The 14,019-nt window shown below is 45.1% G+C and overlaps 4 protein-coding genes across 4 annotated transcripts in view; 2 read left to right on the top strand and 2 right to left on the bottom strand.

Annotated features, from left to right (window-relative positions):
• Positions 1-521, top strand: part of LOC136675131 (uncharacterized) — an 8,902-nt gene extending 8,381 nt beyond the window's left edge. The window contains exon 2 of the mRNA XM_066651554.1: positions 1-521. This exon is cut by the window's left edge and continues 2,693 nt beyond it. Coding sequence (XP_066507651.1) covers positions 1-521 — 521 coding nt within the window.
• Positions 1-774, bottom strand: part of dmtn (dematin actin binding protein) — a 35,778-nt gene extending 35,004 nt beyond the window's left edge. The window contains exon 1 of the mRNA XM_066651265.1: positions 415-774. The gene's annotated coding sequence lies outside the window, so the exon portion shown is untranslated. The remainder of the gene's footprint in view (positions 1-414) is intronic.
• A 574-nt stretch (positions 775-1,348) lies between these two features.
• Positions 1,349-4,762, top strand: pbdc1 (polysaccharide biosynthesis domain containing 1). Its single transcript, XM_066651427.1, has 6 exons — positions 1,349-1,413; positions 2,258-2,323; positions 2,408-2,467; positions 2,632-2,772; positions 2,858-2,969; positions 3,952-4,762. Exons 1-6 carry the CDS (start codon positions 1,384-1,386, stop codon positions 4,059-4,061), a joined length of 519 nt encoding a protein of 172 aa, XP_066507524.1. The 5' UTR covers positions 1,349-1,383; the 3' UTR covers positions 4,062-4,762.
• An 807-nt stretch (positions 4,763-5,569) lies between these two features.
• Positions 5,570-14,019, bottom strand: part of xpo7 (exportin 7) — a 32,383-nt gene continuing 23,933 nt past the window's right edge. The window contains exons 21-28 of the mRNA XM_066650586.1: positions 13,422-13,529; positions 12,047-12,129; positions 11,286-11,500; positions 11,049-11,187; positions 10,780-10,940; positions 10,338-10,436; positions 9,129-9,256; positions 5,570-8,900 (exon numbers count right to left, since the gene is read on the bottom strand). Coding sequence (XP_066506683.1) covers positions 8,807-8,900; positions 9,129-9,256; positions 10,338-10,436; positions 10,780-10,940; positions 11,049-11,187; positions 11,286-11,500; positions 12,047-12,129; positions 13,422-13,529 — 1,027 coding nt within the window. The 3' untranslated portion in view covers positions 5,570-8,806. The remainder of the gene's footprint in view (positions 8,901-9,128; positions 9,257-10,337; positions 10,437-10,779; positions 10,941-11,048; positions 11,188-11,285; positions 11,501-12,046; positions 12,130-13,421; positions 13,530-14,019) is intronic.

Below are 14,019 nucleotides of genomic sequence, written 5' to 3'. Positions count from 1 at the left end.
ATCCTCCGCAGCCTCACAACATCCTCCGCAGCCTCACAACATCCTCCACAGCCTCACAACACCCTCCGCAGCCTCACAACACCCTCCGCAGCCTCACAACATCCTCCGCAGCCTCACAACATCCTCCGCAGCCTCACAACATCCTCCGCAGCCTCACAACATCCTCCGCAGCCTCACAACATCCTCCGCAGCCTCACAACATCCTCCGCAGCCTCACAACATCCTCCACAGCCTCACAACATCCTCCACAGCCTCACAACATCCTCCACAGCCTCACAACACCCTCCACAGCCTCACATCATCCACAGCCTCATAACGTCCTCCGCAGCCTCACAACATCCTCCGCAGCCTCACAACATCCTCCACAGCCTCACAACGTCCTCCGCAGCCTCACAACACCCTCCACAGCCTCACCTGTTCGTATCTGGGTCACGGTCTCTCCCTCACGGCGTGATCGAAGGCTCCCCTGCGGTGATTTCACGAGGGTCACGCCGCTGCTGCTGCGGAGAAGCGTCGACTGATTCCCAACCAGCTTTAATAAGCATGAAAACACGACGTTTCGCTCAAAATAACTCCATTATTTCCCTCCTTTCCCTCCGCATTAAAAAAAAAAAATCCCGTGTTTCCTTTAATTACTGGGTTTATTTTTTAACTTCTAAAATTAAATCAGTTTAAAACCCCAAAGGGCCACAAAGTAAAACCCTAACCCGTTGTAAAATAAAGATATTTTAAAGCGCTGTTGGTTTCGAGGCGCGGCGGCCCCTCAGCGGTCGCGGTGTTATTCCCATCACACGTTAAAAACATACACAGACAGAAAAACAGTTCCGCTTGTCACCACAGGAGGGCGCTCTACAGAAACGCTGTAAGTTCAAGTACAATTTGGGACACAGCCCCCGTGTTCACTAGTACTACACCGCCATCTTGTGGACAGAAAGTGGAACTGAACGTAATTTTATTTTTAAATATAATTAATGTTATTATTTTCCAGGATGTATTTTTTGTATTATTTTATTTTAACCCTATTTTAACAGGCGGATTTATTTAAATAAAGTTTAAACACATAAACCATGTAAATAAAAACATAAATCTTCTAAAACGCGGTTTAATTTTCAGCCACAAGAGGGCAGCAAAACGCCAATTTACAACCGGTCCTAAATATTATGCAAAAAAAAAATATCCTCACGTTTATATTTGATACAGAGTTAAACCGCTACAAACTCAGAATCAAATGTGGACATAAAAAAGAGGTGAATATTTAAATATTTGGAACGCCCCGGATTTACACTGAAGGGGCTTTAAAGGATTGTAATGTTTAATTTAATTGCACACTGCGTCTTTAAGAGGGACTTTTACGACTCACATCCGGGCACTGCGGGTATCAACATGGACGCGGGGGATGTACTGGCCTCTCTGGTGAGAAACACCCCTCATATTCTAGGGTTTTAACGTATTTTTGAGTCTTTAAACACGTGGCACTGCGGTCATGAATTCGGACCCGGGTTAACGCTGTGGTTCCGGCCCGCGCTGCGGTTCCGTGAAGGCGAGGATCCAGCGCGGTTCGGTTAATGTGGAACATGTGCCGTACAGGGGACTTTTAACTTGTAAAAAATATTATAGCAGTGTATATAAATTAATACCTCATTTATCTTCGTGTTTCAGAAACAACACTTCATTACAGCCACAGTTCTTATTTATTCCTGTACTGAGGATGACTTTAAGAGATACTCTGATCAGCCCAAACATTAAAACCACCTTCTTGTTTCAGCAGTGACACTGACGTGGTGCTGGTGTAGAGTGGATCAGACACAGCAGTGCTGCTGGAGTTTTTAAACCCCTCAGTGTCTGGACTGAGAACAGTGCAGCAGTGACACTGTGGGTTTAAAAACTCCAGAAGCACTGCTGTGTCTGATCCACTCTACACCAGCACAACACACACTAACACACCACCACCACGTCAGTGTCACTGCAGCGCTGAGAATGATCCACCACCACATCACACCTGCTCTGTGGGGGTCAGTTTAGCTTTTGATGTGCACTGAATGTGAAGCACTGGATGATAATCAGTTTAAACAGTAAACAAACCCTTAAATAAATGTAATGAACCTGTAGTCACTCAGTGTTAAGACTTCAGACAGGAGCCAGTTGGTGGCAGGTGCTCAAGTTCAAGGCTGTTATTTAATAATACACTTTCTTTCTTCTTATCATTATTATTATTATTAAAAAAACACTGAATATTCCTGAATAATCTGGTTTCCAGGGTGTGGAAGGAGCCACGGCCGCCGCTCACGCTCTCTCTCTCCCAGCTGAGGCCTACGGAAACGACGTGAGTTCATACTTTCCACTGGTCTACAGTTGTGTCTGAGCCGATGAATCTGTGTGAGATCCGTTTGTGTCTGTGTTCATTCAGGCTCAGCTGGAGGTGATGTGGGCGATGAAGGCCTATAACCACGCCGAGGTTTACTTCAACGTACGTTCACCTGCTCACAGACGGTTATTTTGGTGTTTAACTACTACCTATATGTCTTTGTGCAGCGTGTCAGACTCATCATTCACTGTGTCAACTACAACAACAGAAATGGAGGTGTTTCCTGTAAATGTCCAGGCAGTTAATGTGTATGTCTTCTGTCTCAGCTCATTTCTGCCGTGGACCCGAAGTTTCTGAAGCTGACAAAATCTGACGACGTGATCTACACTAAGTTCAGGGAAGACTTTCCTGACCTTGACGTTAAGATTCTGGATCCAGAGCTGCTGAAGTCACCAGAGGCGAAAGAGGCGGGTTTAGACTTTCTTTTATGGTTTATTTATAGTGGAGTTTGATCAGGAGTCCGATAGATGGTCATTGTTCGTGTTTTTACAGAAATGGAGACCGTTCTGTAACCACTTTGAGCACCTTGTGGAAGACTTTAACTACGGCACATTGTTACGTTTGGACTGTGAGAAGGACTACACCGAGGAGAACACGATATTCGGTACGAGACTTTAGCCTCTGGGCGATGTTTACACCTTCGTATTTTATAGAAAATTGTAGAAGCCTAAGGCCCAGTCCCTTTCTCATTTTTACCCCTACCCCTGGTTTCTGAGCGTCCTCTCGCCCCTCGGAGCTGAGTTACAGGGCGCAGTGGTTAAATCTCCCCCTACGACACGACCCTGATACTTCATCAGAGCACAAACAAAACAGAGCAGCGCTTCATTCCCAGGCGACTAGCGCCGCTCTGTAGCAGCTCTGCACCAGTCTGCAGTGATATCAGAGGAGCTTCTGGACTTTAGTTACATTTAGGGCCTCATTCTCCTTCAGAAGAGTTCCACAATCAGAGATTACCCCCCTCTCCTCACTCTTCTGTGACATGGAGCTCAGCTCAGATTCTCATTGTGCAGAGTTCTGTTCACACTACAGTTCCACCTTAAATGTTACTTAGTATTTAAGGTGGAACTGTACATTTACAGCTAACTCCCGAGACCTCAGCTGCTCCTCGTGGTGTTTTCTGCTCGTTCTGAAGTAAAGGCCATAATCCACTGAAACTACATTAAACTCAGATAAGTTTAAAGGAGGAAATACTGCCCCCTGTGGGTCTCTTTGGGCGCTGCACAGCGTCTCGCCAGAGATTCACAAGGCGTCAGAACCCTCCGTTTCGAGTGGGATATCAGTTTGAAAAGCCATGTCGCCCTCACACTTCACCCCACCCCTCTGTCCCAATACGAACCGAGACCCCCACCCCAAGGGGAAACGGAGTGTGTGTGGTGGGGTACGTGGGAAGTGCAATAGGTTTCACCCGTAGTGTTTCCTGTTGGTGCTTTTACCAAAACAAAGAAGACCTTCAAATAAAAACAAATATAGCCCAGAGTTTAAAGAGCAGTACGTGATGATGATGAACTGAAATATAATAATGTCTCTATCTTCCACCCGTTTTCCCAGCGTTATCACTGTACTAACATCACACCGCTTTGTTCCAGCCACCAGGATCCAGTTTTTCGCCGTAGAGATCACCAGGAACAGAGAGGGCTATAACGACGTGGTCCACAAGTCCAAAGTGAAGGAGAAGCAGCAGAAAGATCAGAGTTAACTCACGGCTCAAACGTCCGAGGCCCTGTTTGTGACGGCGCTGCGCTCCAGTCGAAAATGTCCTTAACCCCCACACAACTCCCCGGACCTCAGGCCTGGCCCACTGTTCTGTCCTAGTAACTGTTGCTAGGTTAGACAAGCTACACAGAACACTAGCATTGACCTGCTTTAGCCTAATGACGACCTGGAAAACAGCTCTCAGTTCAGTTCCTACTCAGAGTCGAGTACTAATTTATAGAGAAAAGCTACACTATAAAAAATGAAGGATACCATAATCCCTTCAGACGTTTAAATAAAGACTAATTTAGCCCCTGGTTTAGCTTTCAAACATCAGTTTACTTCCACCATCTCAGATGTTTATACGTTTAAAGCTGTTACACAGTGAGAGCATGAATGAATAAATGACTCTAAATACGAGTGTCATAAACATTCTTTTTCTAGTTTGAGTGGGTTCAGTGAAGCTTGTCCAACCTGGCAACCGTTGCTATGCAAGTTCCCTTTTGTGGGTGGAGCCTGAAGAGGGCAGCCCTTACTCAAAAAACAAATGACAGTGTGTGGAGAAGACTTGAGGCAGTTGTGTGTGGACAGAAATCTTCAAAATTAAATGCCTCTGTTGATGCAGAACCCATTTTCTCCTGTTTATGGCCATTCTCTCTTTTTGTAAAAAAACTCAACCCAATGCATGTTTTTTTTTTTGTGTGTGTGCATTAAATATGAATTTTACTTCATGACTGTGAGCTTTAGTGTGTGTCAGTGGATCGTGGTCCAGAGTTCTAGAGGAAACATCTCACACAGTGCCACCTACCTGAGAGGGTGAGGGCAAGCACATGCTTCCTCAGAGACTTCAGGTCAAACACCACTTCTTTTCAACGTGCTGTTGAAACACAACCACAGGAGGAGCCCACTTTTTAAAACCTCCCAACATTGTTTACACCCCCCCCCCCACCATTCTGGTGAATGGAACCAGACACATTCACGTCTCCTACATCGTTATTCCAACAGCAGCATCTGAGGAGCTTTTAATGGGATGATGATGGAGGAGAACAGTGGACCTCAAAGTCCCGCTCCTCCTCCTCCAGGACTGGGTTTAAACACCAGCCCCTTCTCCAAACTACTGTCAGACATCAGCCTCGTGTCCCCCACCGTCTACTGTCCTCACTTTCTGTGAGAGGCTTTTAGAGGATGACGTCTGGTTCCACTGCTCTGACTAAATTTAAGGCAGTGTTGATTAAACACTGTAAAAAACATTTAAAAAGATTGGTTTTTAACCCCTTCCTGTCCAACAGTTGCAGTTAGTTTAAGGAAAAATGTTACAGAACTTCTGATTGGTCACAGTGTAGGAGACAGGACAATGTAGAAGTACTTATCTGTTGGAGCACATGCAGCTGTCAATTTTCTATTGGTCAGTTTTACCCTATGACAGAGTAATGTTTTAAAAACACATTTCTAAATTATAAAAGGATAACTATTAGCCCTTGAGCTAAAACACAGGCCGCACGGACCGTCGGATACGGACTAAAGAGGGTCAAAACGTTTGATTAAAAATGGACATGAGTACAAACCAATGACGTTTATTTTGCAGTCACAATGCTTACACTATATGTAGCAGACATCCAAACGATTCAACCAGCTACCTTATCACTCAAAGGACTCAACACACAGTCGCCAAACAGACACATTCACATCAGGGAACCAGGAAAAGGAAAGAAAAGGAACTGAAATCAACATCCAGGAGTCTCGGACATGGTTAAAGAGATGAGCTAGTTTCTTCACAAACAGTTAGCAGCAACATCTGTTGAGAGTAGCACAAGTTGCTAAAAATATTCCTTTCTCTTTCTCGTTTTAAATCTATTTCTGACGCATTACGCTCTCGTTATGGAAAAGATAAGAAAACAAATCTGAATTCTTCAGACGGGGGATTTACGAACTGACCGTGGGTGTGTGGGGGAAGAAGAGAGGTGTAAAGCTAGAGGCAACCGGCGGCTGTGATGGGTTCCTGCCGTGATGATTTAATAAGTACCAGGTTGTTTGTAAAAGTACATGGCTACATCCTATAGGCTCCGCTACCACACAACGCCAGCTCCATGACAAAGCCACGATTAACTGGAAGCCTGTGAAAACTCTTTTAAAAAACGTGAGGGCAAACAAAGTTGACGAAAAAAAATAAAGCTCAGAGTTGAGCAACTTCACTACAACCATGAGTCAGTTTTTATCTAAATCACATTCCACAGAAAGACACCTCCAGGGGCTAAAGGGTAGAGTCCAGACACGTGTTTCGGAATGACATCGCACGCTCGAGACGCTGCAAAACCCTCCTGCTGCGACTGAGAGATGGTCAGAGGTCAGCTGTGGTCGCTGAGATCACGAGTTTGGCAGTTGAACTGCTTTAAAACGACCAAACCGATGGACGTCAGCAGCACAGACCTGCGTTTGGCGAACGATCAAATTTACAGTTCCTCTCCGTACAGAGCCCAGTCCATCAGCTGAGACAGGTATCTGAAGTTAGTGTAGATCTGAGGGTCCACTGGAGTTAGGGTCCAGCAGTTAGTTCTTTCTGCAACGGGAAGCAACAGTTTCTACTGAGAAAGCCGTTCAGGTTCAACACAGGAACCCAGTTTCTCTTCTTTAACGTCGTCTCTCAGTGGAAATGCACCGATTCGTGCCTCAAATATCACCTCAATCAACTCCACACGAAGCAGAAGAATCTCCACCGAAGTGAAAAGGTTTTTCCAGGAGGTAGACTTTACACACAGAGTGTGGCTGGAGCTATGAGGCTAAAGAAGGTAAGTGAGGGACGCTGATGTACCTCAGTGAGCAGGGTGTAATCTGTGTGTGTTACACACACTCTAATAGACTGCTGTTATCACTAAACACACAACTCAAGCAGAAAGATTAGTCTTTTCTGTTGTCCATTTTAGGCCGAAGTACACAGACAGAGTGACGTGGGCTCATTAGCCGTTGATAAGCATCTCCCAAGTGACGAGAAAAACGACTCAGCTCAAATAAACAAACATTTCTCACTGGCGCCCCCAGGTGGTGATGCACATTATTATGAACGCTGATAACTGGTGCCCCCAGGTGGTGATGCACATTATAAACGCTGATAACTGTGGATAATAACGGTGCTCACACTGTGATGTCATATAAAATGTGACAGGTGTTGTCCATATTGTAGCCCATATTTATTGTTAGTGACGGAAACCACAAAGAAATCCACTAGAGACTTGAACAACTCTGCTGCTACTTTACATCAGGCTCATAGCTCCAGAGCAAAACTAACAAAGCCGACTCCAGACACCGTTCCTGTCTCAGCTGATGGACGTACGTTGGTGTAAAGTTGAACGTAAGCCAAACTGTTTAAGCTCACGTCTGGGTTTGTGAGGTTTGGACAAACGTCGGCCTGAAAATAAAAACTGTTTTGAACTCATCTCCACACAACAGGGTCATATTTAATGTGAGCGCCCTCGTCTGGCCACCAGAGGGTATTACTGTCACTGTACGTGAAATGGATGTATTTACAGAATCCTCGGTTTGGGAGGAAAATGTACACCATGTATTTCAGTAAAATCCTCCAACCCTCCGCCCACCGTCCTTCAATCACTCCAGAACACACACGCCCGGCCCCAACAACATCATCATCATCTCTCCTCACACAGACGACCCACACCTCAGCACAGCTGCACTAACTAGACTCGTAAAAAGGTTTTTTTTTCTCAGTTTATGTTTTCAATCACACATTTTTTTTGTATTTTTTTTTCTTAAACTGTAATCATTATAAACATTGTTGAAAATGTTATGAAAAAAATGTACACTTCTCTTGTTGTGTGTTTCTATACAAGGCAGGCAGAAGCAGAGCACTAAATAATCCAGCTCATCCATCACCCCCCACACCCACACACACACACACACACACACACCTACCTCCCTCATCTAGCTGGAAATACAACCCAAACACATGCTGGTGCCCATGTCATACCCTTTTACTGTCCACTCTCTCACTCTCCCAGACACACACGCACACGCACACACACACACAAACACACACACCACCCCAACCCTATACACAGCTGAAATACGTGGGCACCCCGGGTCAAACAGACGACACATTCTTCGACAGGGAGCACACTTCTGCATTTCTGTTCACTGCTGAATTCAACCAAACGGAGCAAAATAAAACAAAACACAAACACGTGACCCGTTCAAAAGCTCTGACTCATTTTATAGTTCATGTTTTATTTGTTTTTCCTCCAAAAATTAAATAAAACTCTGCAACTGAGTGTGTTCCGTGTCGAGGATGTTTTTACTTCCTTCTACGTCATGTTCAAACTTTCACAAACAACTCTATACTCTCTCAATCCCAGCCCACACACACACACACACACACACACACACTACTCCTACACACACCCACACACCCGGTCCGCACCCATTCCTGACCTCTCTCTCTCTCTCTGTCTCTCTCTCTCTCACACTCAGACTTCAGAGTCCAAGCCGACAAAGACCGCGGCCAGAAGACCCCTAGAAACTGGCTTTAAAATATGTATATATTTATATGTGTATATATATATAAAAAGGGGAGGGAGAGGCGTGTGTGGGGGGTTTCTGAGGGTGATAGGGTGTGAGAGGGGGATATTCTCAGGGCATTAGGGTGTGTGCATGTCTGCGTAGCGATGGTCCCCAGGCATCAGGAGGAGGGGGGGACAGCGGCGGTCCGGTCCTGGCCGGTGGCTGCGAGATGGAGGAATGTCAGCTCATCATATCGTTGCTGTTTACGCCGTACGTGGAATTCTTCATGGAGTCGTTCACTTCTCTCCTAAATACTGAAAGGTTCTGTGTAAACCTGTGGAGGGTGAAGAGGAGGTCAATAAAAGTGAACACAGTTTCCCAGAAGCCCCCATTTTTAAAATTGAGGAGCCCCTACAGTGAAGGGGACATTAGCATTAAGCTAAATGTAAAATACGTTCCCCACAGGACCCTGAATTAACCTTAATCTTCCAGATGAACACTTTATCTACTTCCTCTAAAGGCGTCAAAGCCTTCACCTCGGGACAGTGATGAGTAAAGTCACCTGTCTCTGTTTTTAGTGAGCAAGTTCCGCTCTATGCCCTCCATTAGATTCTCGAAGCATAAGTGCATGGCCTGCTGTTTCTCTGGAGGCTGACTGTTCACAATGCTGTTCCTTAAATCTGCAAAATACTGAGAAAAACACAAGCACTGTTTATTACAGAGAGGTCAAGACATTGCTACACAACCGCAAACAAATACAGTGGTTATAAAGCTCCGTTGCTAACGTACAGCTCGGTTCTGTTCCAAAATATCACAGAGGACATGTGTAAAGTCTCAAATGTTAATATCGCAATGAAACGTGCAGTCAGCGATGCTTCAGGTGGAGGGTGTGTGGGGGACACACAACAACAACCCCTTCGTTAGGAGGTGTCGGATCCAGGCGGTAAAACATGCCATCGTTGTATTACATTCTTTTCTGGCCCAGAGAGCGGAGATATTTGAGCTTCAGCCCTAGTGTTTTCATGGTGTAATTACACTGCAATTCAGACACAAACACACAAGTCTAAATGCTCACTACGTAGGCTCCAATAGTCAGGGTTCTGGTCATTTGGCTTCGGCCGTGTCTGAAATTAGAGGAATGTTGTGGACTAAGGCAGTATTCTGAAGGTGGAAAGCACAGATTCGTGTCTGAAATCAATGTTTGTATAAACGCTACCTGCTTTCTACGTCATTTTCTTTAAAGTGGAGAGCACTGTAGGTGTAACAGGGTCCTCGTAACGTGTTTCTGTGTTTATTTCTGTCTCTAATGCCACTCGGTTACAAACAGCTTAATGTCAAAATACTGCCTTCTACGGAACCGAGCCGTGAGACACAGCAAGGCATTGAGTTCGCTGCCTTCTGTTTCAGACACAGCTTTCATCTCCTGCTTAAACACCTGCTGGTGCTGGAAGCTTTTGTGGAGAAGAGAGTTTAATGTGTGCGCTGTGTTTTCTTGTTCTGATAAGACCCCACACACACATCCTCAACAATCACGCTCAAGGAAAACCTTCAGAGCAGTGTTCCCTACACTCTGCTGTTCTACAAAGAAACAGATGTTCTGCAGATGTTCTGCTCTGAGAAGCTTGAGCCGGATGGAGGGCGCTGTTCCTGAATGACTGACAGTGATAAACCCATTCTGATGAATGGATTACTTTAATTGTTTGATTCCCTTGGTTCATAGGTGGAGTTTATATCTGTGGATCTCTGTAGAAGACGACAGGAGGTTATTTACCTTCTCATTCAGCAAGATGAGCCCAAGCAACGGCCTGGACATAGACCACTGATTCCTGCAGTCTTCAAATATGATTATATTCAGCACCGTAGACAGCATCTGCACGAGACATTCACACGGTTCAGTTTGTTTCCAGCTGGAAAACTCAGACCCAGAAGATTTTTATATGAAGTATCAGGGTCTGAATTTGTAGCACCACATCATCATCAGAATTACAGATGGCAAAAGCACCAGTGAAATAAAGCCAAGTGTTAAAGGAAATAGCTGCTGGCACACATTCAGTGTCACAAATATCTCTCCTGGTGTTTTCCACAATGTTGGGGCCCCACGTCTCACAATGATTTCACCTCATTTCATCACCGATATCTAACAGCTCCCAACATTGATGCCAATAAAAACAGAACAAAACAAAATACAAATAAAGACAGAACTGAAGTGAGACCTGTTGGATCATCTCAGGGTGCTGCTGCATTATGTGGAAGAAGCGGTCGCTCTCCTGGGCCATGGGCGCCGCCCTCTTCTTGGTGCTGCGAGAGAGCTGTTTAAACAGATACGTCACTATGTGGTCCAGACTGGAGCAGCAGCCCGTGCACACCATCGTGTCTGGGGAGGAGACATTACAACTTCATTAAAATACACTCCAGCTTCATCAAAAAGGAACTGACCTTCATGAACCTGGTGCAAAACTGAGTAACTGAGTGAGACTCTGACCAAGCGCCGTGAGCCCCTCCGAGATGGACGACAGGATGTAGAGGACCACGTGGGGCTCGAGGCTGGCGATGAAGTTCATGTGGTCCTGAGTGAGCACCTCCAACAGAGAGTAATACGACTGACTGAGCTTCGGATAGTCCTACGGAGACAAGACGACAACACAGAGTCAACTCACACGCGGACACGCCTCCACCGTCTCTCCCCAAAGTAACGTGATAACGTCTCAGAGTTCCTCACCAAGAGGTCGCTGTGGGGGATGGACAGCAGCAGCTTGATGAACGTCTGCAGAGCGTTGTCCAGCGCGTCGTCCCCGTAAAGACGGAAAACGCCAAAGTTGACATAGTTCCCGCTGAGGACGGCTTTGAGCATGGAGAAGCAGATGGAGATGCCCTTCAGCTTCAAAGCGTAAACCTGGTCTTTTGGGACTTCACCCAGGGTCAGGATCCTGTTCCCTACACACAGAAACAAAAACAAACTCAGACTCCAGGTCCTTTTACACACAGCTGGCCTCGCAGGATGTACCCATTGCTCTCCTCATGATGAGCAGCTTGCCCTGGTGTCTGCTGATGTGACAGATATGTGCAGTGTACATTCTCCTCCGGCTACATTAAGTTTTCAGTGGTTGAGTTAGTGGCAGTTTGAAAAGAAGCGGTGGATCGGCCTCGTGTGCCGTTTAGGGGTATAGCGTGAGATGGGGAGGGAGACTCGGGGTGATTTCCACATCACCACAACATTTACATCCTCCTCTCACTAACAGTAACATAAGACCACATTTATATGACGTTAAAGGATTAGCTGTGGACTCAGAGCTAGCATCACCGCTCCCTAACACACACGGTCAGAAAAGGAAGCATTAGACTAAAGAGCACACACCAGGGGGAGTATCAGAGAGATAAAAAGACCAAGGATGAGTTAATATCATCACAATGCTCCGTTAATCCGCATCACACAGTGTTTATAAACTCTCCATCAGCTCCTGGAGATGTCTGCAGTCCTACCGTAGGTCGTGATCATCTTGCTGGTCTCTCTGAAGAGCAGGATCCCGTTTGGCGATGACACATCGAACTGTAATCTCTGCGACCTGAACGGGAAAAACACACGCTCACTGACCATAAACATGTAAACACAGGAACATCACACTCGCATGAATCACCACCAATAACACACTGATACGCCTCCGTGGTGCTTCTGTGAAACAGGGTGTGATTCACTCCAAAGGCTCCTTTCTCGCTTGTTACTTGCTGCTGGGGAAACTAATACTAGCTCATGATTATGTACATATTTAAAAATATGTAAATATATACAGCACTCATCTTCCCAAAGAGTGGAGCTTGTTCTCTCAGGTGCCTTATACATTTATAAAGTGCTGTATGGAGCTCCTATATCATTTGGCCCTATGTATTAGTAATAAACGTAATTTCCTCTTATTAGTGAAAATAAGCCTGTCATTGACAAGGACAACAACATAATCATTTACTGGACTTTACTGGACACTGAGAGGAGCCACACTTTGGTTTGTATCTCAGCTCCATGAGTGAACAGTTCCAATGTTACTGTTTTTAACAGAGGTATTAAATTATGTTTAAAAGAAAAACAATACTGCTTTCAAATATAACTTATTATCATTTTACTGCCCCCGTCCGTACGTGGTATAAACACCGTACACAGTGCGTCTGGCTCGTGTGTGTAATTGTATGTTACAGTTTCAATAGTGCTGTATGGTCCACGTCAAAATATAAATTACTGAATAAATAAATGAAATAAACACAGAAGAAAATGTACATGATGTGCTTCTAGAAAACGGTGCTCTCTATGTTTTAAAAAGTGCTGGGCAAATGACCTTTGTGTCATTTCTACTGTCTGTTTGGGCATTTCTCTCTCTCTCTCTCTCTGTCTCTGGCCCCGTTTCCTGGACGTAGAGGACTTTAGTTCCAGGACTAGGGCTCATTAGCTCCAGGGTAATACCTACTTTTATACCCCATTGTTCAAATGCAGTGAGCCACACCGAAGCATCTGAATTCTCAGCGTTCACAACCTGCTCACACTAACAATAAGAAAAGAACATGAATATAACGTAGGGGGAACTGCTGTGTAGTTAGAGCTTGTATTACATCACATGGGAGAGGGGACCAACAGGCGGCTTCCTAGCACACTAATTCTCACTGGAAAACTAGCATTAGACTATAAAACGAACGCACACACACACACAGTCACTCACACAATCACCCAGTCACTCTCTCTCTCTCTCTCTCTCTCACACACACCTTGAAGGAACAGAAATACTTTGCAGAAAGTGATGGAAACAAGCCCCTACAGTTAATTAAGTGTAAATTATGTTCCAGACTGCTTTAAATAAAGGAACGCTGTTGTTACCTGTTGTGCACAAGTTCAGCCATTAGTTTGAGCACCGGTGTGGTGCAGGCAGGTACGTGATACCACAACTCTATCGCCCTCTGCAGGATTGGGATGTAGGAGGGGTAGCTGTTCAGGGAAGGCCAGGTTAAGGGTGAACAGTGATGAACCAGCTTCCAACTGAATTTGTGATGGATTATTCATTCTGAAAGACTAACACAGGGCAGGTGTTTGCAGCTGTGTTGGAGCTCAATAATGAGCTTAATTTATGGACCTTCAGTTCAGTTCCTAGTGCTGGATTTTATAATTATTTATAGTTAAGTGAACTGTTGACGCAGCTCAATGTCTAGGACCAGAAACACTGGACCCCTGCCACAGAATAACGTTCATATGATCCACATGCTCTCACTCACAGACTGAAATACACTACAGAGTGTGTGTGTGATACGGCATCTACTGAAACATCTAAATAGTGCTGTACAATGCATTATAAAACATCTTTTCTGCTGTTCCAGGGACATATAATAACATCTTCCTGCAGAGACAGCAGTGGAGTGAGTCCCGTAGTCCTGAGAATGTATACTCTATACACAGTAGCTGTTCTACATACTGTTTGATA

This window comes from Hoplias malabaricus, chromosome 18, assembly GCF_029633855.1.
Source record: "Hoplias malabaricus isolate fHopMal1 chromosome 18, fHopMal1.hap1, whole genome shotgun sequence".
Lineage (NCBI taxonomy): Eukaryota > Metazoa > Chordata > Actinopteri > Characiformes > Erythrinidae > Hoplias > Hoplias malabaricus.
This window is presented reverse-complemented; position numbering and strand designations above follow the sequence as displayed.

Coding starts and splice junctions, on each gene's coding strand:
- pbdc1 (XM_066651427.1), top strand. CDS start 1,384: ATGGACGCGGGGGATGTACTGGCCTCTCTG. Junction 2,468..2,631: donor ACGCCGAGGTTTACTTCAAC/GTACGTTCACCT, acceptor CTTCTGTCTCAG/CTCATTTCTGCCGTGGACCC. Junction 2,773..2,857: donor AGTCACCAGAGGCGAAAGAG/GCGGGTTTAGAC, acceptor GTGTTTTTACAG/AAATGGAGACCGTTCTGTAA.